At 59.0% G+C, this 27,818-nt stretch overlaps 1 protein-coding gene across 3 annotated transcripts; it reads left to right on the top strand.

The window, feature by feature from the left end:
* Nucleotides 1–9,956: 9,956 nt before the first annotated feature.
* NOS3 (nitric oxide synthase 3) lies at nt 9,957–27,782 on the top strand. 3 transcript variants are annotated; one of them, XM_059073428.2, is made up of 26 exons: nt 9,957–10,170; nt 11,442–11,559; nt 11,880–12,028; nt 12,250–12,412; nt 13,712–13,803; nt 13,896–14,037; nt 14,235–14,374; nt 14,479–14,653; nt 15,145–15,246; nt 15,778–15,972; nt 16,099–16,172; nt 16,351–16,495; nt 16,736–16,840; nt 19,629–19,696; nt 20,079–20,195; nt 20,299–20,473; nt 22,459–22,591; nt 22,718–22,796; nt 22,912–23,099; nt 23,650–23,822; nt 24,251–24,461; nt 24,551–24,638; nt 25,642–25,763; nt 26,575–26,723; nt 27,122–27,316; nt 27,421–27,782. In XM_059073428.2, the coding sequence occupies exons 1-26, from the start codon at nt 10,013–10,015 to the stop codon at nt 27,580–27,582; spliced, it is 3,618 nt and encodes a 1,205-aa protein (XP_058929411.1). In that variant the 5' UTR covers nt 9,957–10,012; the 3' UTR covers nt 27,583–27,782. The 3 variants fall into 3 exon arrangements, with proteins under 3 accessions (XP_058929411.1, XP_066897944.1, XP_066897943.1); XM_067041842.1 differs by having other exon boundaries at nt 9,972–10,170; nt 11,457–11,559; XM_067041843.1 differs by lacking the exons at nt 19,629–19,696; nt 20,079–20,195; nt 20,299–20,473; ... (8 more) ...; nt 27,122–27,316; nt 27,421–27,782 and adding an exon at nt 17,649–17,906.
* Nucleotides 27,783–27,818: the final 36 nt, after the last annotated feature.

The following is a 27,818-nucleotide window of genomic DNA, read 5'->3' as shown; positions in this document are numbered from 1 at the left end:
ACGCCAGATGCTGTGAGGGACAGGAGGGACAAGCCAGGTTCCCTCCTCCGGGGATTCGCAGAATACTGAAGCTTGAGACAGGTGCTGTGCAGACAGAAACTGTGCCATCTGAGGTAAGTGCCGTGGGAGTACGAGGAGGTGTCAATTACTTTCACCTGGGGGAGTCTGGGAGGGCCATGTGAGGGGACAAGTTTTCAGAGCAAAGGTCCTTGAAGGGTGAGGTGGGACAGGGCAGAAGCACTGCAGGGGCGGGGACAATATGAACAAAGGCATGGAGGGCCGAGAATGGAGAGCAGATCTGGGGACGAAACAGCGTGCTGTGGTGTCGCTGAGTGACAGGCTGGAGCCAGGAGAAGAGGGCTGAGGGGTGTGTGTGCAAAGGGACAGTGGAGGCAGCTGAAATGTATTGTCCTTGAATATAGAAGCCATGTCTGTCTCTGTACAGATCCTAGCGTGTGGTCAGTATCTAATAAAGGTCTATTGAATTGATGAAATGTGTATGATAGTTTGGAGAAACTGGGGCAGATATAAGGTGTTTCAATCATCCCACCCCTCCATCACTTAAATCGATGACAGCATTTATTTTGCTCGTGGGTCTGCCATTTGGGCCGGTTCCACCAGGACCACTTGTGTCTGCTCCACTCAACTTGGAAGTGAAAGGCTCGTTCACTCACATTTGGTGGTGATGCCGGCTGTCAGCTGGGCTCTCGGGACTGGGGCCAGAACGCCTCCATGAAGCCCTTCCTCGTGGCTGCCTGGCTTCCTCACAGCGTGGTGGCTGGGTTCCAAGGGCAAGTGTCCCAAGAGAGGTCCAGGCAGCAGCTGTACCACCTTTAATAACAACTTAGAAAAAGTCACACAAAATAACTTCTGCCGTAATCATGGCCCATCAGATTCAACGACAGGAACATAGACCCCTACTTCTCAATGGAGGAGTGTCACTGACATAAGAAGAGCAGGTGCAATGTGATCTAGGGGCGTGAGCATCTTGGAAAAATATAATCAGATACATGAAGCTGTGCAGTAGCCCGGGGAGAGATGTGGAAGCCGTGACCGAGGTCAGAGGTGATGGAAAGGGGCCCGTTTGTCGGGTCACCGTAGGAGGATCGCTAAATCTCACTTTCCTGACCTGTAAAATGAGGAGATCAAACAAGCTGATCTCTGAGATCCCTTCCAGCCCCAACAGTGAGTGATTCTTTAATTGTGCACAACCACATCCTCCACCCATCAGTCGACCCTCCATTTTCCCTCAATACCCGCCTCCACCTCCACCCCCACCCCCACCTCCTGCCTTTGTTCTCTGATCGAGGTGTCCTGGAGGCCAATGGTTACTCCACAGATAGGACCCTGGTCCATCCTACATGTTTATTTCAGACTAAAAATGAGTGGAGTGGGACACACCTTAAGGGCAGGTGAGAAGACCCGCAGAGCCATCCACCTCCCACCCCTGCTGTATGCTCCTCACTGGAGGGTCTCTTGAGAACAGACAGACATATGGCACGGACTCCACCATCATCTAACTGGGGAGAGAGAACCAATGGGCATGAAGTGTCATGAAAACGCTCTGGTGTGACGCTGTGCTGCTGACATTATGTGCAAGGGAGTCCAGAGGAGGGAGGGCTCTGAGTGGGCCGGGGCAGCCGGGAGGGCTTCCTGGGAGTACTGGGCCCTCCTGGATTGTAAGGGTTTTTCTCAGGCACAGAGGAAAGCAGTGAACATCTTCATAAAACAAGATCCCATAGGAGTCAGGTGTTGAGTTCCCACATCCATCTACCTACCCCCAAATGACAAAGAGGACGGGCCAGTTTAAGTTTACTCTGCCTGAGAGCTTAATGGCCATCTGTCCCTTTGATTTAAGGGTGGGGCTCAGCCTTCTCGGACACAAGAAGGGACTTCAGCGAGGCTCCGAAACGCAGCAAGTAGCAGAAGCTCCAGAATTATTATATAGGTACTGATGAGGAGAGGCAACCTGATTATGAAGTGGGGGTGGGGGAAGGGAACTAGGACACTGGTCTGGAGGCTGAATTGTTCATATATTCTTTTAAAATAGGTATTTACAAAGCACCCACTATGTACCTGACACTGTTGTAGGATATAGTTGTGGTGGGTGGTGGTTGTTAAATAATGCCCTCAGTTTGCAGCACAAGTACACTGTTTTGACATAGATTGGGGGGTTATTTTAGAGTGTCTCTGAGAGACTGAAAAACATTAAGGAACAAACCACGCTTTGGTGCCACTCCGCCAGGAAAGCCGGCTTGGCAGGCGATCCGAAGCGCTCTTCGCTGCCCAGGAGCTCTGTCTCTGTCCAAGGTGCTGAAAGCCCTGCATGCCAGGCTCAGCGGGAAACGAGGGAGAGCAGCTCAGGTGACAAAGACTGGGGCTCTCCTCCAGACACAGTGAATTAGACAGTCATTCCAAACCATGAAAATGCTTCTGGAACTGGACAGCAGCTCCAGGAGGAAGCATATGGTGAAGCAAGAGCTGGCTTTGCCAGTCGGTGCTGGGAAGCCTCGAGTCTCTCTTCCAAACGTCCAGAATGTGCCTTCCTCTCTCACCTCCACACAAGTCATCAAGGAAGAGATATGAATCTTCCTCTGACCTTTATGCCTGAAACTCTTTCCCTTGAAGGCTTCTGTTGCTTTATGAAATATCAGAGCCAGAAAGAAACACTTCCATATTTTAGATGAGAAAACAGATTCAGACCAGTACAGGCCCTTCCTCAAGGCTGTGCTACAAGTGAGAAACAGAACCAGGTCCCCCAGTTCTCAGTCAAGTGATTTCCCCATCGCATACACCAGGCCAGGTCAGGGATCATATACCACATATAACAAGAGCTAAAAGAAATTGAGGGACTTCCCTGGTGGCGCGGTGGTTAAGAATCCGCCTGCCAATGCAGGGGACACGGGTTCGAGCCCTGGTCCGGGAAGATTCCCACATGCCGCAGAGCAACTAAGCCAGTGCACCACAACTACTGAGGCTGTGCTCTAGTGCCCGCGAGCCACAACTACTGAGCCCATGTGCCACAACTACTGAAGCCCGCGCGCCTAGAGCCCGTGTTCTGCAACAAGAGAAGCCACCGCAATGAGAAGCCCGCACACCACCACGAAGAGTAGCCCCCGCTCACTGCAACTAGAGAAAGCCTGTGCAGCAACGAAGACCCAATGCAGCCAAAAATAAATTTTAAAAATAAATAAATTTATTTTAAAAAAAAGAAATTGAGAATTCAAGATGTGTGTGTGTGTGTGTGTGTGTGTGTGTGTGTGAGAGAGAGAGAGAGAGAGAGAGAGAGAGAGAGAGAGAGAGAGAGAGAGAGTGAGAGAAGATACAAGACCCAGAGAGCTCTAGATACAGAGGTGGCTATGTCAGCTCTCCAGAACTATTCCTTGTTCATCCTGCTAAACTCATCAGGCAGAATTTAGAGCCTACCCCAGCTTGGGTGGGAGGCCTGAGCTTGGGAATGCTAACCCAACACTAGCTCCATAACCTGAAGGGTATCCATTCCACCCCATGAATCATCAGCCAACATGAAGGACCAGAGAAGAGAACTCACATCCAACCAGGTCTCTCACTCCATCGTCTCCCCAATCTACTCACAAACCATTATCCATCACTTTCTATGTGTCCCATGCTGTGAGGGACCCCTAGAGAAATATATGGCATACAATCCAGCCCCTGGGCCTTAAAAGGCTTGCAATCAGTTGGGAAGAAAAGATGCTTACACGTGAAGAGACAATATTACAGGAGCCAAATACAAATAATGGCAGCCAATAAGATGAGTCACATGGTCCTAGAGCCCCAAGGGCCAAGTAATGGTTCAGACAATGAACGCTTTGACTTCAGAACAGGTTGAGATCATTTTCAGGCTGGAAAGGGGAGGAAGGGCTTCACCAAGGAGCGGGGCTTGAGGAGGATTTGGCTGAGCTGAGAACAGCGGTCAGGACACTTCATCTCTGTCCCTCTGAAGAACATCAGTCCAGCAAGGGGCCTTCTTAGAGGAAGATAAAGCTGGTGAGGGTGTGAAAGTGACAGCAGAGGCCAATCATGGGGCGGGGGCCCAGAATGTCCAGGAGGCCAGGATTCTGTCTGCCTCCCCTGGGGAAGAAAAAAAAAAAAAAAGGGCTTGAAGCGCTCCCCCTTCTGGATCCACAAGGCAGAACACCATCTAAATCAGGCTCCTCTAAATCAGAGGTGGACCAATTCCTGCAGCAGCCTAGACTAGAATTAAGGAAGCCAGACAACAGAGTGAGGACCCAGGAAGGTCCCAGATCGCCGTCGACAGCAAATAGACCAGGGATGGCTCATTTGCTGGCCATTGGGGGTCAGGGGGCTTATAATCTGGTTGGGAGGATAGGAAAAAAGACAACACAACGACTGAAGGTGTATCAGGGTTTAGAATCAGGGTCTCTCTATCTTACAAATCAGTAGCAGTGATATAGAGTCTTCTCTTCCCACACTGGTTTGGAGAGAGTGCCTGCCCCCGCCCCGGGCACCTGAGAGGCAGGGGGGCGGGATTCTGCCCAGCCAATCCCCAGTGATGGCTGCTACGGAATCTCCATGCTGGGCACACTAGTTGCTCAAAGCCCTAGTTCCCGAGGGACCCAGCACCGCAGCAAACCACACCAGCAAACTGGGCCAGACTGAGGGATTGAAGGAGAGGAGGAGAGGGGAAGGGGTGAGGGCCTGTCAAACTGATCCCTGACATCCATGGCCTTCTACATAGGGTCCCCATGGCCTGTCATCGATCGAGAAGCCTCAGCCTGACCCCAAAAACTCCTCGTTCTCACTCTGGATCCCAGGAACAAAGGGCATTTTCAAGTCCCCGAGGACGTGAAAACATTTATATCCACCCTGATGTTCTTGGTCCAAATTAGCTTTGTAAGGTCAGGGACCAGAAGAAGAGGTAGGTCACGGACTGAGCCCCAGGTCACACTGCCCGAGGGCACATGCACACGCAGACACACATACACATGTGCATACACCCTCAGATATACACACACATCCATACACAATCACAAATACTCATACTTACACACACACACACACACAGAATCCACTCAGGGCCGCAGTTCAGAAGGAAGAGGCTAAACCTCAAGAAGAATCAAGGTCTGGAGACACCCAGGTTTCCTTCAGGAAGTTAGTGCCACCTCCCCAGGAGCTCCCAAAGGTCGAAGGTCACTGTCACTCCCAGGGCAAGGTCTTGGGATATTCTCCCATGACTTTCTTACCAGTCTGAGAGCCAGGAAACAGAAGTCTCCAGAACAGGGCCGATGTGCCCCAGGGAGCCCACCTGTGGGATGGGGTGGCATCTACAAGTACCCTAACCCTAACCACGACTCGCCAGCAGCTGCCAGAACTGCATCCTCTCGCGGGAGCCAGGGGGCACCTGCCGCTCACACCCCGGGCCCCGCTGGACGTGCTCCCTGCGCTCTCAACTCACCACACCCCCGTGGTCTGCGCAGAAGCAGGGGCCTTCCCGAGGGAAGGTCTGGGGGTGGGCTGGTCGGAGCCATCATCAAGAACGTCAGGCTTATGCAAACGAACCACTTCAGGGTCCCACACGGATAGTGCGGACCCACCACCAGAGCTGGGCCAGAGGCGCACACCCCCTGCCCTCCAGCACGCTGGGTCTCATTGTCTGAGGGTCCGGGTGCCCGAGCTCAGGCCTCTGCGCCAATCCCTTCTCTCCAGCTCTCTGCTGCCACCATGTGGCTTCCTCGAGAAGGGCCAGGCTGCTTGACGCCGCCCCAGCGCCAGCCAGGAGCCCCTTTCCGACAGGCAGCGTCTTCCAAAGCCTGAGCCCCGAACACCCCGGAGCCTGCCCAAAGCCCCTCCCCAAACACGCAGCCTCCGCCTTGCAGTCTGGAAGCTCGGCAGGCCTCTCCACTCGCAACAGGAGTTACATCCTGAGGAGGACGGGGGGCCTTCCCTGGGCCACAGAGGCCTGCGCCGCTTCCCTCTGCCTGCTTCCCCGCCTCCCTTCCCTCGGCTTCCCACCCAGGCTTGCCAGCAGGCAGGAAGGAAGCTGCTCATAGCGGGGAGGGTGGGGCACTTCCAGCTCACACTGAACAACCCCGGGTTGGGCTATAAAGAGCAAGGGCCTTCCGCTCCTCCACCCGCCATCTTGCACAGCCCCTGCGCACACCCCAGCAGCCAGGCCCTTCCCTCCCCCAAGGTCAGCGCATCCCACCCCAAGCCCTGCGCGGCTTCCTGCTCCAAGAGGGAGGTCGGGAGCAAGGCTTATTGCCTTCTGAGGGAGCAGGAAGCGTCAAGGGCCTGGCTACTCACCCACAGAACGGTCTGTCACCCTCCCGGACCAGGGCTGATGGGGCTGGGGGCTGGGCTGCCCCCCACCCCCGCCAGTGGCAGAAAACACCGCCACTGTCAGAGACCGAAGGGCTGGATTCCCAGACAGATCCTCTGCAAAGTCCCTTCCAGCTTGAAACGCCATAATTTGAAATTAAAATTCTTGGGAATTCCCTGGCAGTCCAGTGGTTAGGACCCGGTGCTTTCACTGCGGGGCCCAGGTTTGATCCCTGGTCGGGGAACTAAGATCCTGAAAGCCGTGCAGCGTGGCTAAGAAAAAATAATTTAATTAATTTAAAATTCTTTCCTACCGGTGGAAACTTCAACTCTGTGGGTTTTGAAATTATTGTTTTTTCAGCAATTACTTTTGGTGTTTTTTTTTTTGGCCATGCGGCATGTGGGATCTTAGTTCCCCTCAGTTCCCTGACCAGGGATAGAACCCCGCACCCCCTGCAGTGGAAGGGCGGGGTCTTAACCACTGGACCTCCAGGGAAGTCCAGCAGTTATTCTTTAAAATGCCATAGCTAAGAAGAGCAGTCATCCACCGAGCCGCATGAGCCTTACTGCCCAATGGGGATGGCTGGCAAAGAGCAAGGCAGGGCCTGGGGAAGGATGGGAAAGGCCCCATCCCAGAGGTGGAAGAGTCAAAAGCCGTCCAGCGTGCCAGAGGCCGTTTTGATGGAAGTTAAGACACGCGGGGCAGTGCCAGCCAAAACTCCAGGAAAAGCGGCCAAAGGGAAGCTTCCCTGTGGTAAAAGCCTCACCTCTGATTCTCTAGCTCTACTTTTTCTCCCTCTCTTCCTAAAATCCCTGCTGTGGCTGCCTCTACCCAGATCCCCACCAAAAATTCAGGGCCCCCTGGTCCCTGCCATCAGTGCAGCTGCACTGAACTGTCCCCAACCTCTCTGTGGCCAGAGAAGGCCCCCTCTTGGTTCCATCACCTTCACCAGCCCACCCCATGCTTTCTTCCTACCGCGACCCACCAGCCTCGCTGACTCCCTTCTCAGCGGCGGCCCCTCTCCAACTGCCTCGGGAACACAGCTGCGGGCTGCTGGGGGGCTGCACACATTTGCAGCTGAGCAAGCCAATGTTCACAAAGTGCCTGCTTGGTGCAGGAAACGCAGGCCTGAGGAGAGCAAATGAGCAGAACTTGCCCTGTGCTTGCAGAGCACACAAGTTCATTTGGAAGAGAAATCGGACAGAGCAAGCTGCCCAAGAACCGCCGCTGGGAGGAAACAGAGCAAGAGATACTCCCGTGGCCTGAGGAGCCTGGAGAAGGGGGTTGGAGGAAGGCCTCACAGAGGAAACATAGCGGGGCCGTGTGTTGGTTGGATCCTCCGGGAAGCACACCAAGAAGGACTTGGAAGCATAGGAGATTCATGCCTGTGAAAGATAACGGGGAGGGAGGGAACGCCTCTGGATCGGGATGCAGGTCTGACACCTGTGAAAGGAGAGGGGAGGGAGGACCGGATGGGAACAGCCTCAGACCACAGGGAGCCCTGAGATGGTCTCATCAGGCCAACAGGAATGCTGCAAGAAGACCACCTGAAGAGGGCCCTGGTGGGCAGCGACGTGAGCCCGCGTACCTTGGGGGAGCATGTGGTCTTGGGTGGGCTGCTGGGCGGAGTCTGAGGGCATTATACCTGCATCTCCTGCAGCAGGTCCCCTCTGGTCCTCCTGGGCTGCCCCTCTGGGCCGTGAGGAAGGAAAAGAAAGATCACCTTTAGTCAGAAGGCTGAGGGAGAGGAGGGGGTGGCGTAAGCAAGGGCCGGGGGGCAGGAAAACACAAGGACAGTTTGGGAATCTGTGAGGAAGCCCATCTATCTAGAACAGAGGGTGTGAGGCGCACATCTGGGAAATTGAGGACTGGGCCAGTGTGTTGACCTTCGGTCGAAGGTCTCAGGGGGAGCCAAGGCATGACGTTAGCCCTGATTTCGAGATGAATCTGGCCGTAGTGTGCAGCGCGGATGGGAGGGGAGACCCCAAGGTCCAGAGTCCACAGGGAAGGGCTATGGTCAGTGCTGCAGGCAAGAGGTCGTAAAGACTTCAGCATCTGATGCTTGTTGCCACCTTGTCCCAGGGGAGGCCAGCCACAGCTCCATTAACTGGCATCCGGAAAAAGGAGTCATTTTCAGTCATGTGCATGTGAAGTGGTGGCTGAATGGGAGCCAGAAGTGGGGTCTGTCTGCCTCAGCCATGGTGGGGAAAAGTACGTGAGAGCTAGGCGCCTGGCTCCCATCTCCTGCCTCCCTGAGAAAGGAAGGCGAGCGCGTTGGGGCCTCGGGCTCCAGGGCCGTGGGGGGCAAGCCGGGATGAGCACAGGCCCTGTGCTTCTGCATCTCACCTGCCCCTTGGCTGAGGGAGGGGCAGCAAATTTTTCTGGAAGCCCAGGAGCTCAGGCTTGTCCGTGTCTACAAAGCCCCCTCACCCTCCTGCCTCCAAACTGGCAGACCTCACCTTCTTGGTGTGATCCCAGAGCTCCCAGCACGGCCCGTTCCTTCCGGCTGGTCCGCCTGCCCGCCCCCCACCCAGGCCCACACCAATCATATCCTCCACTGCTTTTCAAAGTAGTCCAGCCAACACAAATCTACATGTTTATTTGTCTGCCGGTCGGCCTCTCCCTGTCTCTGCCTATCCCAGTCTCTCAACTTCCGTTTCTTTCTCACAGTTTCTCTTAGTCTCTGTGGTCTCAAATCCACCAGGCTTGGATCCCTGTAGACCCAGAAGCCCCAGCTCATGGCCTTTCTCCAGCCCCTAGATGGCTTAGAACTACAAACCCCAGCATGCACTACTCCTTGAGGTGCCTGAAGAGTGCCCATGTGTACCACTTGCATTCTGGGAATTGTAGTTTCCCTTCACCCCCACCCCCACCCCCACCCCGCTCTTGCTAGGGCCCCAAGATTTCCCCAGTGGTCAGTCTCTGCCCCAGCCCTGACTGCTGGGTCTGTCTGCTGACCTACCTCCCCCAGGGAAGCATGCGTCACTGTATGACAGGGTGGGCGTGGAGGCCCTGGATAGAAGCTTCCTGCCCTTTTGTGTCCCCCACTTGAGTCACGGGGGCGGGGGTTCCAGGAAATTGGGGCTGGGAGGGAAAGGGATACCCTAATGCCAGACCCAAGGACAAAGGGTCACTGTATCCTTGCTGGGCCTCTACTCCCAAGAACCCCCCAAAGACTCAAAGGTAGGGGTCCAGGAGCACTTAGATGTAGGGAAGGTGGTGAAGGAGAGCACCGGGGTGATCCTATGGTCACTAAGAGCAGGGACTCGTCGCCTGCTACTGCCACAGTGCCCCCCTTCTGTCCGACCCCTCAGGGCAAGGCCAGCAAGGGTGAGGTGGAAGACCTGCCCTCTGATCAGGTACCACGGAAGGGTCTTTCTGGCGCTCTGGCTAGCCCACCCCACCATCCCCCTGCACCCCAGCTCCTGCACCCCGGCCCCAGGGGTCCGCCAGGCACCTGGGTTCCCACTTATCTTCCCTCGTCCTCAGAGCGGAACCCAGGCGTCCGGCCCTCCACCCTCCGGGCCTGCGGGCATGGAGCCGAGGCTTTCGGGCCTCCCAGCCGGCCTGTTCCTGTCCCATTGTGTGTGGGACAGGGGCGGGGCGAGGGCCAGCAGTGGAGAGCCCCCTCCCACCACCCCCTCCCCTTCCTAAGGAAAAGGCTGAGGCTCTGCCGGGAGCCGCAGAGCAGACGCGGCTGCCGAAGCCGACATGGGCAACTTGAAGAGCGTGGGCCAGGAGCCCGGGCCACCCTGCGGCCTGGGGCTGGGGCTGGGCCTCGGGCTGTGCAGCAAGCAGGGCCCGGCCTCCCCGGCACCCGAGCCCAGCCGGGCACCGGCACCCGCACCCCTGCCCGCGCCAGACCACAGGTGAGGGCTGGGGAGGCTAGGAACAGGTGGCAGGGGGGCAGGTGTCAAGGCCTAAAGGCCCAGCTTGGAAGGGCTGGAGACTGCGGCGCAGTCAGGAGGGCCAGGTCGCCAACCCCAACGGCTGTCAGCGTGGACAGAACAAGATGGTCAGGGAGGCTCAGACAAGAGACCGGGATGCAGGCCGGCAGGCAACAGGTGAAGGTTGGGGGTAAGGGTGCCAGCTCACCAGGTGCGAATGGCCAGGGTTTGAATGCTGCTCTGCTGCCAAGAGCTGTTTGACTTTGAGCAAGTTACTTAACCTCTCTGAACCTCCGTTTATACAAAATATGGATATAGCAGTACTTGACCCTATGGAGTTGTTGTTAAGTTTCTCATTCACGGCAAGACCGACAAACAGCCATGATTATTTAACAGGAGTGGAAAGGAGCTGGGGAGAGGTAGGTACAAGGGAGTGAGAGGATGGGGAGAGACGGAGGCCCTCGAGAGGAACTGAGAAGACAGAGCAGCTAGGCCCTTTTCCCCTGCCCCAGGCCCCTCCGCCCACTGGCCATCAACCCCAAAACTGACCCTGCAGCCGCAGACCCCAGCAGGGGCCCACCTGGGGCAGAGGTCCCTGGAGAGACTAAGGACGCAGCCCGAGGCCTGGTGGGGTGACAGGCCAGCCGGGGTGGCCGGGCTGCAGGCAGCTGTGCGCGGAAGGGCGAAGGGGCCGGGGGCCTGGCCGCACAGGCGCGCGGAGGCCTGCATCCCTCCCTTCCTCCCCGAGGCTGGGCTGGCAGCCCTGGGAGGAAGTGATAAGGCCTCTGAGGCCGGAGGGAAATCTGGGCTGAGGAATCCCTGCCGGGGCTTCCTGGGGCTCCGTCCCCTCCAGGCCGGGCTCATCTCAACCTCAGGGGGCTGGACGCCCCATGTCCAGAGGAGGCAGCGGGGATGAGGACCCAGCCTTGGGCCGGGGCCTCGGGATCCCAGCACCTCAGCCCCGGGAGCCCAGGGTCTGGCCGAGCATCCAGAGGAGTGAGGCGGGCCTGGGTGGAGAAGGGGCAGCTCTGCCCGTGCGGCCCTTGGCGAGATCCTTAACTTCTCTGAGCCTCAGATCTCTCATCTGTAAACGGGGTGCAATATTGCTTATCCTCCAAGGCTGTCGCGAGGGCTGGGAGGAAGGGTGAGAAAGCACATGGCAAGGAAGCAAGCGATCATTGGATGCTTGATGCTGTCGGCGGGGTCGCTGGGGCACGTCCAAAGGGTCACACGCTTCTCTCCCGTGACCCCAGCCCGGCTCCCAACAGCCCACAGCTAACCCGGCCTCCAGAGGGGCCCAAGTTCCCTCGTGTGAAGAACTGGGAGGTGGGAAGCATCACCTACGACACTCTGTGTGCACAGTCACAGCAGGTAAGGCCTGGAGCCCCCCCCCCATCCCACGTCAATGTCAAGATGGCTGAGCCCCGTCCCCTCAAAGGGAGAGGAGACCGGGAAGAACGTGAGGAGCTAAGGAACGTGCGAGGGCCTTTGATCACTCTCAGCCTCCCTGACCCAGCCCAGCGTCCCGGCCGTTTCCAGTCTGGGGGTGGTGGGAGGGGGGCAACCCACACCTCCCAGGACCCTCCCCCCTCTGCCCCAGACTCTGCCTCCAGGCCCTGCCCCCCAGCCCCGATCTGCCCCTGACCTGATGCTCCCTGCTCTCTCGGCCACCGCCCCCCACCCCGACCCAGGACGGGCCCTGCACCCCCAGACGCTGCCTGGGCTCCCTGGTATTTCCACGGAAACTGCAGAGCCGACCCTCCCAGGGCCCTCCACCCCCTGAGCAGCTGCTGAGCCAGGCCAGGGACTTCATCAACCAGTACTACAGCTCCATCAAGAGGTAAGCCCCTCCCCCGAGACCCGCAGCCCACCCTTGGCCTCCGTCCTGCTGAGACCTAGAGGCGGGTGAAACTGGGCCCGGGGCCCCTCGCGTTCCCCCCCATCTCGGTACCACGTGGGTCCAGAGCTCAACACCGCCACCCTCGCCAAACCCTCCGGCCAAGCCTGGGGGCCCTCCCCCGCCCACGCCTTCCTCTTGCTCCCCTCTCCCCCCCCCCCCAGGAGCGGCTCCCAGGCTCACAAGGAGCGCCTTCAGGAAGTGGAAGCCGAGGTAGCGGCCACGGGCACCTACCAGCTTCGTGAGAGCGAGCTGGTGTTCGGGGCCAAGCAGGCCTGGCGCAACGCCCCCCGCTGCGTGGGCCGGATCCAGTGGGGGAAGCTGCAGGTGTGGCTGGCTTAGCCAGCACCCAGTGTGGGGACAGGGGGACGCAGGAGAGGAAAAGATGGGGAGCGACAGCTCCTGAGGCTTCCCGGGGGGGTTCCCGAGCAGTGGGGACCAGCAGCTAACACCCAGCCCATTAAGCCCCATAGCAGCGCCTGGGCTGTCTGGGGGGGGGGGGTTGAATCACCCAGGTGGACAGAGGGTCGCACTGAGTAGGTGAGGACAGCTGAGCGGTGATCCCTGGGGGGTATGGTCAGAGCAACAAGAGCAGTCTTCCAGAAAAGGCCCCCGCTCGCCCAGCCCGGCGTCCTCACCCCAAACACACGGCTCCCTCCCAGTCCCCCAGAGCCTGGGCCTCACGCCCGCCTTCACACGCCCCCGCCGCTGCCATATGACTCACAGCTCCCTTGGGTTACCGGAACAACCTGTGGCCTGCGGCCCAGCACTACCAGAAGCAAGCTGACCCACAGGGGACCTCGATCCATGACCTTGACCTCCTTAGTTGTAACTGGACACCAGAGAATTTGGAAGAAAGCCACGTGCTGAGTAAATCCCAAAGGAGGCTCAAATAAAATCAGAACAATCCTGTCTGACACTTAACAAAACAGCTTTAAGCTGTTCAGAGCTCTAGCTCAACTCTGAACCCATCAGAGATTCCGTATTTGACCCCGCTCTTGGCCCCAGGCCAGCCACTGTCGCTGCCCCTATCACCAACACAAGTCCCCTCCTCCCTGAAGCAGGAAAGGGACCTCCCAGCCTCTTGCTGGGGCCTCCACCCCACCAGTCAGGATGGCTCCTCCTTGCTTCGGAATGTCAGGATGGGCAGAGTCCCCAGAGGCCACCGACTGCAGCCACCCCCCCCCCTTCCCACCACCAGTGTTCTCAAGGAGAGCCAGAAGCCTGGCTGGGCTCGCCTGCTTTCGCCCAGGGAACTCGCCACCCACAGCCCCAGGCGGCATCCCCATCGACCACCAGTTTGGCAGCGACTGGGTCCCTCCTCTGTACCGGGTGCCAAGTCAGCTTCTGTAGGGATGGGGAGACACTTGCCCCGGCAAGCAGATAAGGAACAGGCCAGACTATGCCGGGCGCGTGGGGTGCAGGGAAGGAAGGGTCATTTGGGGCGCAAATGGTCAGGGAGGCTCCCGAGAGGAGAAAGAACCGTGGTTCACAGCTTGTGACCTCGCCCAGCCTTCGAAGGCTGCAGACAAGGTCACTAGTCCCTGCCCTGCGTCCTTGCCTTCTCCTGGGGCTGGTACTCAAGACCTCCATCTCCCTCCCGTCTCCCTGCCTCGGATGGCTCAGGTGTTTGATGCGCGGGATTGCAGCTCGGCACAGGAGATGTTCACCTACATCTGCAACCACATCAAGTATGCCACCAACCGGGGCAACCTGCGGTGAGTGCCCCCCACCCCGCTCGAGGCCCCGAGCCCTCCCCCGGGCACAGGCAGCGAATCTGGGCTCTGACCAGCTCTCGTCCCCACGTCAGTTCGGCCATCACGGTGTTCCCCCAGCGCGCTCCGGGCCGCGGAGACTTCCGGATCTGGAACAGCCAACTGGTGCGCTACGCAGGCTACAGGCAGCAGGACGGCTCCGTGAGGGGGGACCCCGCCAACGTGGAGATCACCGAGGTGTGCGTGGGCAGGAAACAGGGAGGCCAGCCCGAGGGCTCCGGGAGGAGGCCAAAGGGTCCAGTCAAAGAGCAGTCAGCGCAGCAGGGAGAGGGGACCTCGCTGAGATGAAGGCTGGGAGATGCCAAAGGAGGAGGTCCCTGAGGAGGGCACACGGTTGGGCCCCTCATTCCCACCTCCGGCCCCTCTCCCCGCAGCTCTGCATCCAGCACGGCTGGACCCCCGGCAACGGCCGCTTTGATGTGCTGCCCCTGCTGCTCCAGACCCCAGATGAGGCCCCAGAACTCTTTGTTCTGCCTCCCGAACTGGTCCTCGAGGTGCCCCTGGAGCACCCCACGTGAGCACGAGAGGGGCCAGGACGGGTGGAGGAGGGGGCTGCCCAGGGGGTGGCCAGGCAGGCGAGGCTCCGCAGGGCTGATCCCACGCCCTCACGCCCCCCAGGCTGGAGTGGTTCTCGGCCCTGGGCCTGCGCTGGTACGCCCTCCCAGCGGTGTCCAATATGCTGCTGGAAATCGGGGGCCTGGAGTTCCCTGCAGCCCCCTTCAGCGGCTGGTACATGAGCACGGAGATCGGCACACGGAACCTGTGTGACCCCCACCGCTACAACATCCTAGAGGTGAGGGCCGGTGGGGCGGGGGCGCTGCGGGCATGTATAGGATGTCGGCGACGTGGAGAATCTGAACAAGGTCAGGTCCGGTCTGCCTCCTGACCTAGAACTGCAGAGGAGGGCTCTGGAGCCACCAAGGTCAGGGCAAAGGGGTGTGTGTGCCTGCGTGCAAAGATGCAGTTACTTTTCTGGGGATAGGAGCCGTGGCTGTAGCTTTCCTCAGTTTCCCAAGGCATATTTTGACTCAAAACATGTTGAAACCCATTTGAGAGGTGAGAAGTTAAGGCCCGGGGCTGAGGAGTGGCTGGCCCCAGGGTCCCTCTCTGCCCTGTGGTGCCTTCGCAGGCAGGAACCTGAATCTGCCCCAAATGAAGCAGTCAGACCTCCTGCAGGCCACCCACCCACCCTCACCCCTTCCACTCACGAGCTGGAGACAAAGATGTTCTCCACCCACCCTCCCCCGCCCCCTGCCAACCATTGCCGCGCACCCCTGCTCCCAGGATGTGGCCGTCTGCATGGACCTGGACACCCGGACCACCTCTTCCCTATGGAAAGACAAGGCAGCCGTGGAAATCAACCTGGCTGTGCTGCACAGTTACCAGGTACACAGGCCCCCACTGGCCAGGAGCGCAAGGGATTGGGGCTGGAAGAGAGGGAGGCACTTAGTAACTGGGCCGGGGGGTCGGAGAAAGCTGGAAGGAGCTCCCGAGTCGGAGCGCCACGGGGCGCGCCGGGCCTGTAGTCCCGTAATTACGGGAACCTAGACGATTAGCGCATGCTCAGTAATTCCGGCCCCCAGTGCATGCTGGGCATTGCGGTCGGTGGGACCCACTGGATTCTGGAAGCTCTAATTCCGGGACGAGGGCATGCTGAGCACTGTACTTTGAGGAAACGAGTGCCTGCTGAGTACTTCTATGTGGTCTCGAGAGTTTCGGCTCTCTTGGCGTGGGAGGCCTACGGAGAGCACAGACTGGAGCTCCCTTTGCCTGCTGAACTTGGAGCCTGACCACGCGTGCCGCGGTTAGGGGCGACGCTGGTTCCGGGGAGACGGTAGATGGTAGGTCTGGGGTGACGGACGCGCAGCGTCTGTGGGCTGAGTCTAAGCCCGTCCCTCCTTCCCTCCCCCGCGCCAGCTCGCCAAAGTGGCCATCGTGGACCACCACGCTGCCACAGCCTCCTTCATGAAGCACCTGGAGAACGAGCAGAGAGCCAGGGGGGGCTGCCCTGCCGACTGGGCCTGGATCGTGCCCCCCATCTCGGGCAGCCTCACCCCCGTCTTCCATCAGGAGATGGTCACCTATGTCCTGTCCCCTGCCTTCCGCTACCAGGTGCCCACCCCACCGGCTCTTGCCCACCGTGCCCGCTCTGACCGAGCAGCCCCGGGGCCTCCAGCCTTCTGTTCTCTCTCCTTACCTCTCCCTCCACTCCCCCCCCCCCCCATCGCTTCCCTGTAGCCAGACCCCTGGAAGGGGAACGCAGCCAAGGGCACCGGTATCACCAGAAAGAAGACCTTTAAGGAAGTGGCCAAGTAGGTGCCCTGGGAGTGCTGCCCTCCCTCCCGCAACCCCGACCCTCCCCCCGGCGCCAGCAACGGTCTGGGCACTCCACCCCTCCACACCCCCCAAGACCTTGCTTGGGTCACGTGCCTGGGGAGGCCCTGTCTCTGTGCGCCTGGGACCCCTTCACCCCCACCCCCTCACCCACAGTGCGGTGAAGATCTCTGCCTCGCTCATGGGCACCGTGATGGCAAAGCGAGTGAAGGCAACGATTCTGTACGCCTCCGAGACCGGCCGGGCCCAGAGCTACGCACAGCAGCTGGGGAGGCTCTTCCGGAAGGCCTTCGACCCTCGGGTAGGACCGAACCCAGAGGGCGGGGATCTGAAAAGAAGGGGGGGTTCTGCCCCCACCTTCAGACACACCCTGGAGAACAGGAGAGGGTCACAAGGCCGGGCCCACGAGGAACCCCGGGATCCTCGGGGATTCGGGGATCAAGTCGGGGCCTGAATCTCGCCCTGCCGGGAGGGCCAGAAGAAGAAGTACCAGGGCAGTGCAGCACAGGTCCCCAGGACGTGGTCTTCTCCTTGCCCACAGGTCCTGTGCATGGATGAGTATGACGTGGTGTCCCTGGAGCACGAGACTCTGGTGTTGGTGGTGACCAGCACCTTTGGGAACGGTGATCCCCCAGAGAACGGAGAGGTGAGGCCTGCCAGGAAAGGGGCCGCTGGGAAGGAGGGGAGACTCCAAATTGGAATGGCTGGGCAGGACCCCCAACCCCATGATGGAAAGCGGAGATGCCGTGAGAGTAGGAGCGTGGACAGTCCACTGGGACCCGAGGGCCTGCACAAGCCACACTCCAGGCCCACCCTTGCTGCTGCACACACACACACACACACACAGACACACCTGCTTAGCTGGGTCCCCAAGTCATTTCCATTATCAGAGCAAGTGTCTACTACACGGAAGGCACTTCCTGGCTGGCCAGGCATTGACAAATGGGAAAGACGGCACTTAAAGCGAGATCTCAGCTTTGTCATTTCTTCTTTTCTTAACAAAAGAGAAGAGCACTGCTCAGATGCCAACACAGATTAGGAAACTTCACTTTCCGAACAAATCTTGAAAGAAACAAACTAGAGTCCCACCACTGAATACTTTGCTGTTAATCACTGTCCTTCCCGCTTCTCTGTCTCTGGCCGCCCCCAGGAACATTCATTTCTGCAGCCCTCATCTGCTTCTGTTTCTAAACGCCTTCTTAGCACTAAGTGCCTCCTCAAGTCCCCTAGAGCACAAAGCTCATGGAAGCTTTCTCCCCTGCCTTGCTGCCCATTCAGTCCTGCTTCTGATCTGCCTTTTAAAGAAACCAGAGTCACTAACTTTGGTCAGTATAAAAGTAATAGTTACATCCACGTGACCCACAACCCTCTCAAGGCAGAGGACATTTCCATCACTTAGAAAGTCCCCTTGTCAACTCCCCAAGTCAATCCACCTCCCAATCTCCCCTCCAAAGGCGGCCACCGTCCTGATCCCTGTCGCCTGGCCTAGAACATCATAGATAGAGGAGCATCGTATTCTGGCTTCTTTCACTCACCCTGCTTTGGAGGTTCATGTCGCTGTTGAGTGATTCAGTGGTTCATTCCTCTCCATGGCCGAGCCACGCCCGTGGCGTGAGCAGTTTATTTCTCTCCTTCACTGCTGACCGACACCTGGGCCGTTTCCAGCGCTTGGCTATTGTGAATAAAGCTGTTATGAACATTTCTGTACAAGGCTTTTGTGGCCTTATGTTTTCATTTCTCTTGGATAAATACCTACGAGTGGGATTGCTAGCTCAGTGGGTAGATGTTATGTTTAACTTTTTTTTTTTTTTTTTTTTTTAATGAAACTGCCCTACAGCCAAACTGATTGAACTGCACCCTTAAGTTCCGTGCATTTCAATGTATGTGCATTTTACCTCAAATTTTTCTAAATGGAGCAAACCTAGGAATTTGCCCTACAGAAAATGGCATATATTTACTAACAACACAAACAAGAATATTTATAGCAGCACTGTTCATGACATCCCCACACTGGAAACAGTTCAGACGACTCTCAGCCGTAGCATGGATAAATAAATACATCGTGGTCTATTCAGATGCAATGCAGCAATGAGGGTGAACGAGATACAACCGCACACAACAAAAGAGATGAATCTCAAACGTCATGCAGAGGGAAAGAAGCCAGACACGAAAGGATCAGACCATGGGACTCACTTTGTATCCGCTTCAGAAAGAGGCAAAACAATTCCGTGGGGTTTTAATCAGGAGACCGGGTAGTTACCCCAGCGAGGGGGTGGGGAGTAACTGGGGTGGGGTGACACCCAGGTGACTTCTAGGATGCTGGTGACGTTTCTTGGTGGGATGCTGATTACACAGGTAGGTTCCGTTTACGAAAATCTGTAAAGCTGTGCCTTTATATCATGGGTGCTTTTCTGTATGTACATTACACTTCAAGAAAATGTTCAAGAAATAAAATTAAGGTAGTACATGCTAATTCCGGTGAACCTGTAGACTCACCATCTAAATGCATCTGCAGTGAACCCTAGGATATTATGGCCTTGCCGCGTTTTGGTTTTCCCTGTGTAAAGATTGTCGCGTGTCATTCTAAGCTATTTCCGTGGCAGCATATGATACGGCTCAGCTTTCTAGAAGCTATCAGTGTCCCTAGTGATCAGGGCAATGCAGGGAGACTGAGAGCCATTTTCCACCTATCAGATTGGACTGGTCACATCCAGTGTGGACAGGAGTGAGGAAAGAGTACTCCTCTATCCTGATGCTAGAGGACCATTTGACTACACCACCAAGCTTTTAACTCCTCTGACTCAGCAGTTCCACTTCTAAGGACTACCTCACTGAAATATGCAAAGGAGGAAACAGGCGAATATGAGTGTTCGAGCATTGTGCATAGACCATCCGGATGTCCCCAGGCAGGGGGAAGTCTCATACGTGATGGTACCTACAAATGATGGGATGCTATGTAGTCATTCGAAAGAATGAGGTCTGGGACTTCCACTGCAGGGGGCCCGGGTTTGATCCCTGGTCGGGGAACTAAGATGCCACAAGCCGCGTAGCGCAGCCAAAAAAAAAAAAAAGAATGAGGTCAATCTTGGTGTGTTGACCTAGAAGGATATCCATGATAGGTTATTGACAAAAAGGCGGTAAACATAATATGATCCCATTTTTACTTTGAAAAATAAACTATAGAAAGTTTCACATCTGTCCATGGGACACATGCCTTGGGGGATGAGACTGGAGGGAAGGGAAGGGTAGAGTTTCTCTTTTATTACTTTACACCCTTCTGTAATGTTTTCAAAAAGCCAATACCTCTTTTTTGAAATGTTCAAAACAAATTAAAATTTAAGGTCATAAATAATAATAATAATAATAATAACAAGGGCCAGTCCAGTGTAGTATGAAACAAAACGAATTGTGATGTCAACGTTTGCCCTCGCCAGAGTTTTGCAGCAGCCCTGATGGAGATGTCGGGCCCCTACAACAGCTCCCCTCGGCCAGAACAACACAAGTGAGTAGGGATGGGAGTTTTGGGGGCGGGGGACAGTGACGCATCTAGAGACACGAAAGGAAAGGAGGTCTAAAGAGTTCTTCAGCTGCTGTGCACGTCATTTTCCCAACAAGCTGGGGGACAGCTGAGCGGTCTCGGCCCTCACGCAGCCTCAGGACCCCCCCTTCCTTGTGACCCCCCCCCAATTCCAGGCCCCGGGGCTCTAAGGGGCGGTCAGTCCTGAGGTCTGCTTCAGAGACAGGAGGGGAGGCAGGGCCTGGAGGCTCAGAGACCCCCTAGGGCCGCAGCCCCGATCCGGAGACCCTGAGGCTGTACCCTGGCCACGTCTGGGCCCCGCCTGGTCTCCAGTCCCGTGACACCCCGTCTCCCTCCTCTCTTGCAGGAGTTACAAAATCCGCTTCAACAGCGTCTCCTGCTCAGACCCGCTGGTGTCCTCCTGGCGGCGGAAGAGGAAGGAGTCCAGTAATACCGACAGCGCAGGGGCGCTGGGGACCCTCAGGTCCGGGGAGGCTCGGCGAGGGGACCCGCGGGGGAGGCAAGCTGCCTGGGCCCCGGGGAGCGGGGCGCGAGGCGGCCTCCGCTGACGGCTCCCTGCACCCCAGGTTCTGTGTGTTTGGGCTGGGCTCCCGGGCGTACCCCCATTTCTGCGCCTTTGCTCGGGCGGTGGACACGCGGCTGGAAGAGCTGGGAGGCGAGCGGCTGCTTCAGCTGGGCCAGGGCGATGAGCTGTGCGGCCAGGAGGAGGCCTTCCGCGGCTGGGCCCAGGCTGCCTTCCAGGTGAGCCCCCGGCCCGGCCCGCCACCCTCCCCCCCAGTTCTGAGTCACTCTGGCCGGGACATCTGCCCCCGAGACCTGCCACACCTACGGGGGCGGGGCCCTCACTGATGCCCGGACTCCCTGGGTTCTCTGGCCCCTTCCTGTTCCTCCAAAATCCACCCTCGTTTTGCCACTGCACAGCCAGCCCGCCCTTCTGGCTCAGTCCTGAGTGCCGAGGGACGACGTGGCCCTGACAGCACGGGTGGAGCCTCTAGGGCCCCTGCAGGTGCAGGCGGGAGCCTCAGGCAGGCACGGGCTGCCCGCCCCCTCCCCCACGGGCACAGAAGGAGGGATGCAGGGCAGGATGCAGGGAGAAGGGAAGGATCAAGAAAGGGTTAGTCATGGGGGCTTCCCTGGTGGCGCAGTGGTTGAGAGCCTGCCTGCCGACGCAGGGGACGCGGGTTCGTGCCCCGGTCCGGGAAGATCCCACGTGCCGCGGAGCGGCTGGGCCCGTGAGCCATGGCCGCTGAGCCTGCGCGTCCGGAGCCTGTGCTCCGCAGCGGGAGAGACCACAGCAGTGAGAGGCCCGCGTACCACAAAAAAAAAAAGAGAGAGAGAGGGTTAGTCAGAGGCAAGGGGTGAAGCTGAGAAACTACAGGAAGTCAGAGGCTAGGCAGGTTTGGGGCGGTGCCTGGACTGGAGGGGGTCCTAGGCGAGGGGAGTACAGGGGGAGCCAGCCCAGGTCTATGACTTTCTAAGCCTGGGCTTCCTCCAGAGCAGCTCTGCCTGGTCTGGGGATTACGCCTGGAGCTGAACGGGCCTCCTTCTCCCAGTCCTAACACTGTTCCAGGGCAGTGCTGGCCCCGCCAAAGTCCCCAGGCTTGAGCTCGGCGGGTCTGGACTGATGGCAAGGAGGAGGGCATCCCAGCAGGAGGGCATCCCTGCAGCAGGGCCGGCCAGCACAGGTGGAGTGTTTGCTGGGGAGAAGAAGAGGGAATGGGAAACAAGACTAAAGAATCCAGACAAAGGGGGCCGGCAGGAAGCCGGGAGTGGGACAAGAGAAGGGAGGAGTGGGCATGAGGCTTGGGGACACCCCTTCAGAGACACAGGGCCAACGGGAGGAGCATCCAACCAGAAGCAGGAAGGCTCTGAGCTAACCAGGGTGGGAGCAGTGGGGGTAGGAAGGAAGGGAGGGGGCCAAGGGAGGAAGGAAGAGATATAAGACTTTACACACACAAAAGAAAGATTAACAGGACTGGTGATACGGATGGGAGGAGAGGGAGTAACCGGTCATGGGTGAGCCCTAGATTTCAAGCTGATGGCCGGCCAAGCGGTTTGCCAGGCTTGCACCTGAGCACAAACAAATAGGATACACACCCTCCCAGGGGGCCTGCCCCAGGGGCCCCCTCTAGCCCCTGGTGTGCTGTGCAGGGGAAGAAAGACCAGCCGGAGGCCCCTCCCAAGGCCACCGGAATTCTGTGCCCACTCCAGGAGCGCTGAAGGGCTTTATATAAGCACGTCATTTAACCTTCCGCAGACCCTAAGGAGGTGTAAAGACGGGGAAACGGAGGCTTGCAAATTGTTAAGTCTAGGAGTGAGAATGTGAACACAGGTCTGAACGCGTAGATGCATTCGCTGAGGCTTCCGTGTACCTGGGGACACGAGATGAACACTCACCAGGTTAACTAACGAGTGGACGTGACAAAAACACATGCAAAGGAATAGCTAACACAGCGGCCGAGACACAAAATGGGCTGAAGGACACGACGCCATCAGCCTCAGCCTCCGTTTCGGTTCCACTCTCCCTCCTGCCCCTGGGGCCGCCTATCCCACAGGTGCGAGCCTGAGACGGGCGCCTCTGCTCCGGCAGCCCCAGGAATGGGAGGCGGCGACTGGGGCCCCAGCAGGCCCAGCTCCACCGCCCACATCAGCGCCGCTGAGCTCCTCGCTGCCCGGGCCCTCCCTGGTGGCCGGAGGGCCTCAGCCCTCACCTCCTCACCCCCCAGGCCTCCTGTGAGACGTTCTGCGTTGGGGAGGACGCCAAGGCCGCGGCCCAGGACATCTTCAGCCCCAAACGGAGCTGGAAACGCCAGAGGTACCGGCTGAGCGCCCAGGCCGACGGCCTCCAGCTGCTGCCAGGTGCGGCCCTGATGTCACCTGGACTCCGCTGGACCCCCAGCTTGCCCGGGGCCCGGGACTGGCTCACTCCGGGGCCAGGCCGGGGTCCCCGGCTCCAGCTCTGTCTCACCTGCCCCCGCCCCTCAGGCCTGACCCACGTGCACAGGAGGAAGATGTTCCAGGCGACAGTCCTCCTGGTGGAAAACCTGCAAAGCAGCAAATCCACGTGAGGAGGACCAATCAGCCCCCCCACGGCGGCCCCTGCCCCTCGTGCCCCCGACCCTGGCTCCGCCCCCCTCCTGCCCAGCCCTCCTATGACTGCCCCCTCTCCCCACCCCCAGCCGGGCCACGATCCTGGTGCGCCTGGACACTGGAGGCCAGGAGGGGCTCCAGTACCAGCCGGGGGACCACATAGGCATCTGCCCGCCCAACCGGCCGGGGCTCGTGGAGGCGCTGATGAGCCGCGTGGAGGACCCGCCGCCGCCCACCGAGTCTGTGGCAGTGGAGCAGCTGGAGAAGGGCAGCCCAGGTGAGGGGGCTCCATCCCTCTGGTCCCCGGGGTCCCCTCAGGTTCAGGATCCGGTGGGAGGCGGCCACCTCCACTCACAGGAGCTGTGCCGCCTCCTGACGGGCTGGCCTCGCTGCTGGACGGTCCACTGAGGGTGGCTCCCTTCTCAGAAGTCCCCGACACCCCCCAGCCCGCAGAAGGCCGCCCCTCCCTCTGGGCTCCTTCCAAAGGCTTCCCCACTCCACCCACCGCCGGCAGCCTAGCCCGCTCTGTAGCTGGCATCGGGTCTACCTTCTGCTGCACCAGTGCCTGGAGCTCAAACAAGCTGGGTGGGGAAAGGCAGGAGCCCAGACCACCCCAGCCCAGCAGGGGCCCTCACACACACACACACACACACACACACACACACACACACACTCACACTCACAGGGGCTGCCCATAGAGGCCCACCGGCACTGTTCGAGGCCCAGGCCTCTGATGAGACACCGTGAGGTGGCTAGTCCCCCTGTACTCCCCAGACTATGCCATTCTAGCTCGGCCCCTTCCTCAGAGCCCCCTGTGCCGCCCCCAGGTGGCCCTCCTCCCGGCTGGGTGCGGGACCCCCGGCTGCCCCCGTGTACGCTGCGCCAGGCTCTCACCTTCTTCCTGGACATCACCTCCCCGCCCAGCCCTCAACTTCTTCGACTGCTCAGCACCCTGGCTGAAGAGCCCAGTGAACAGCAGGAACTCGAGACCCTCAGCCAGGTGGGGGCCACCCTGGTGGGGAGCCGGGGCCGGTGAGGCGGGCCGGGCCGGTGGGGGGGAGCCCACCTGGCTAGCGTGCTGGGGCTCTCAGACCCAGCTCTGGAGTTCCTCCTCATCTCTGAATTGCCTCCCCTTAAAGAAGCCCGGAGGGGACTCCCCTGGCGGTGCAGGGGTTAAGACCCTGCGCTTCCACAGCAGGGGGGCGCGGGTTCCATCCCTGGTCGGGGAACTGAGATCCCACATGCCACACAGTGCAGCCAAAAGGCTAGGAAAAAAAAAAGCACGGAGAAGGTGCTCAGGAAATGTTGGTTGGCCTGAACTACTGAGGAGGGAGAGGCCCCAGGAGGCTCGGCTCCAGAGGGGTCAAGAAGGGAGGTCATCAGGCAGGGCTAGAAGGTTCCAAGCTCACCGCCCGCCGCCCCCGCCAGGACCCCCGGCGCTACGAGGAGTGGAAGTGGTTCCGCTGCCCCACCCTGCTGGAGGCGCTCGAGCAGTTTCCATCCGTGGCACTGCCGGCCCCGCTCCTCCTCACCCAGCTGCCCCTGCTCCAGCCCCGGTACTACTCGGTCAGCTCAGCACCCAGCGCCCATCCAGGAGAGGTCCACCTCACAGTAGCTGTGCTGGCGTACAGGACCCAAGGTGAGGCTGGGGAGCAGGGGCAGGGCTAGGACCCCACGGTGACCCCGGGATGGACCCCTCACCGGCCCCCTCCCTCCCCAACCCCCTAGATGGGCTGGGTCCCCTGCACTATGGAGTCTGCTCCACATGGCTAAGCCAACTCAAGACTGGAGACCCCGTACCCTGCTTCATCAGGGGGTAAGTGAGCACGGCCGGGGATGGGGGCAGGAGGGGCGCCAAGAAGAGAGCGTCTGTCCAAGCGGGGGTGGCGCAGGTGGAGGGAGCGGCAGGCAGTTGCACAGGGTGAGGGTAGCAGCTGTGGCGGAGGGTGTCATTGGCAGCAGGGATGCCCCACTTAACATGTCCGGGACGGGGCACCCACTTCACAACTCTGGCTAAGTTTGGGGCCCTTCACTAATTTGGACTTAGCGTCTTATCCTGAAGCTGCAGTTCCCAGAGACGGGGCTGGGATTCGATCCGGCAAGCCCTGTTGCTTTTAGACGGTGTGCTGTGTCCCTCCCTACATCTCTGGGGTCAGTCTGATGTTGGCAGGCAGGGTACTTGGGAACTGTGCCCCATCCACATCTAGTCCGGGGAGAACTGGTTAGGTTACCCCATTAACACTGAGAACTCAAGGAAAAGTGAAGGACCTCAGGACACCCTTCCCTCCTGCCGTGTTCAGCAGACTTGCCCCATCCAGCACCCAGGAGCTGGAAGTCTCAGGTGGGACAAAGAAGAGTTCCCAGGATGGCACCAGCTGGGCCTAGCGACCCAAACCCATCCAGCAGGCGAAATTACACATAAACTGCCAATCTAGTGAACACAAACCAAATGCCAACGTCGAGGCTATGGTTTAAAATAAAGACACTCAGTGAAACCATTATGAACTAAAAGGCTGTCTGTCCTTCCCTTCCCCATACTTTCTATATCTCCTGAACTGAGACATCAAAACATTCTTCAATTCAAGTTTAAGCTTTATCTCCTTTGACCCAACCTCCAGAAACCACAGGTCCAGGAAGTTTCTACCAATCAGCAGAGTTCTCTTATTACACACTTTGCGCTTACTGTGAGCTAGACACAAGCATTGACTCATTTTCAGTGGCAGTTGAGTTCTCCTCTCTCAACCCTGCTGAGGTTGGTAAGAATGGCGGATGTGGGGAAACACATCCTGTGGGCCTGATGGAGGGTCTCTTGGCTATAGGGCTCCCTCCTTCCGGCTACCGCCTGATCCCAGCTTGCCCTGCATCCTCGTGGGCCCAGGCACTGGCATCGCCCCCTTCCGGGGATTCTGGCAGGAGCGGCTACACGACATCGAGAGCAAAGGTGAGGCTGGGGCCCGAGGGAATGTCTGGAAGGCAGGACGGAGTCACACAACTTAGGGGCACAAAAGAGCAGGGGGCTAGAAGGCAGGAACCAGGCAGGAAAGAGGGCAAGGAACAGGGCCACAAAGGTGAAAAGAAGTTTGTTAGACCAGGGGGTCGAGGGCCTAGAGGCAAGGGCAGTGCCCTGTTGGTCTGGCTTCCTGGTGCCCAGCACAGAGTAGCGTTGGATTGGATTAACAACAAAGGGAACCCGGATGTCTGGAGAAGATGCGGCTGGGACTCAGAAGACAGATATGCCCCAGGTGGACTCTGGACTATGTCAGAGTTCACCTAGGTGTGTCTGAGACCCAAGGAAGCTACAGGGTGTACAGGTGGGGCATGGTGTGCCCAGGGGAGCTGGTAAATCAAAAGAAGGGAGCTTGTGACTAAGAGGAAGGTGTAGAGCACAGGAACTGAAGGTGTGGGCGGATATGGGCTTAGAGCAGGGAAGGGGCCAGTCTCAGACTGCAGCGTCGGACGGTACAAAGGGCATGGAGTCAGAAGCCCCAGGCGTAGCACGCGTCACTACTGGCCGTGCCACCAGAGGGAAGTCACCATTTCCTGTGACCTTTCGCTTCTCTGTAAATCAGCATCAGGCAAGATCTCTGTGAAAGCATCCCGACTCTCCTAGAGGCCAAATAGCTGAGTGGTTGTTTCTGCCTGAAAGGGTGGGCCCCTCAGCCTGGGTGAGGGTAGCCAGAGGGAGGTGTCACCAGGGCTGTGTCCCCAGGAAGGGGGCTGGGGGCTCTCCCAAGCCGCAGTGACGCTTGCAGGGCTGCAGCCTGCCCCCATGACCTTGGTGTTCGGCTGCCGGTGCTCCCAGCTCGACCACCTCTACCGCGAGGAGGTGCAGGATGCCCAGCAGCGTGGGGTGTTTGGCCGCGTCCTCACCGCCTTCTCCCGGGAACCCGACAGCCCTAAGGTGCGGGACCCTGAGGGGGCAGGGGAAACCCGAAGCGAGGGACAGGGGAAGAACCGACGTGCGCTCCAGCGGCGCGCCCAGGCCCAGGCCGGCCCCGCCTCCTGCAGTGCGCACTCTCCGCTCAACCCCTCAGCTCCCACCCAGTGGCGCTCAGACGCCCGCCCCCACGAGGCCCCACCCTCGTGCCAAGGCCCCTTTGGGTCCCACCCACCCTCACCCATGCCCCGCCCCTTACTTGGCTCCGTCCCTTGAGACCCCACCCCAGCGCACCAAGGCGCCCCCAGGTGCGCTGGGTATCTTTCCCGCACCCAGGACCCACCCTACCCGCTGCCCCCGGGGCCTGCCCTTCCCTGCCTGGTGCCCCGCCAGGGGCTGCCCCTGACCCCGCCTCCCCTCAGACCTACGTGCAGGACATCCTGCGGACGGAGCTGGCTGCTGAGGTGCACCGCGTGCTGTGCCTCGAGCGGGGCCACGTGTTTGTCTGCGGCGATGTCACCATGGCAACCAGCGTCCTGCAGACGGTGCAGCGCATCTTGGCGACAGAGGGCGACATGGAGCTGGATGAGGCCGGCGACGTCATCGGCGTGCTGCGGGTGCGGAGGGGCGGGGCCGGGGGCCGCGGGCCGCACCCACTTCCGCTGGCAACTCCGACTTGGGTTTTGATCTCCCGCTCTCTTTCCCGCACCACCCCCACCAGGATCAGCAACGCTATCACGAGGACATTTTCGGGCTCACGCTGCGCACCCAGGAGGTGACAAGCCGCATACGCACCCAGAGCTTTTCCTTGCAGGAGCGGCATATGCGGGGCGCAGTGCCCTGGGCGTTCGACCCGCCCGGCCCAGACACCGCTGGCCCCTGAGAGCCCTCTTGCTTTCCGCTTCAGTTCGCGGAGAGAGGGGCCGTCAGACCGGAACCAGCCACCTCTCCCTCCCCTCCCGAGGTGCCGTCCCACCTCTGTCCAGAGTCAGCAGACTGGCCCGATTCTGGGGAATATGTCTTTCTCTGTCTGGGTCTGTTTCCCTACCCTAGGTCTGAGTAAATCTGGAAGGCCGTCTCCCAGCAGTGGTATTCCAGAGCCCTTTTGTGTTCTTTAGG

The sequence above is a fragment of the Kogia breviceps genome, chromosome 9 (assembly GCF_026419965.1).
Source record: "Kogia breviceps isolate mKogBre1 chromosome 9, mKogBre1 haplotype 1, whole genome shotgun sequence".
Lineage (NCBI taxonomy): Eukaryota > Metazoa > Chordata > Mammalia > Artiodactyla > Physeteridae > Kogia > Kogia breviceps.
This window is presented reverse-complemented; position numbering and strand designations above follow the sequence as displayed.

What these genes read in the sequence shown, in the direction of transcription:
- NOS3 (XM_059073428.2), top strand. Translation starts at nt 10,013, where the DNA reads ATGGGCAACTTGAAGAGCGTGGGCCAGGAGCCCGGGCCACCCTGCGGC. An exon ending in CCTCGGCCAGAACAACACAA is followed by an intron (nt 19,697 to 20,078) that starts GTGAGTAGGGAT and finishes CCTCTCTTGCAG; the next exon opens with GAGTTACAAAATCCGCTTCA. An exon ending in GTACCCTGCTTCATCAGGGG is followed by an intron (nt 24,639 to 25,641) that starts GTAAGTGAGCAC and finishes TCTTGGCTATAG; the next exon opens with GGCTCCCTCCTTCCGGCTAC.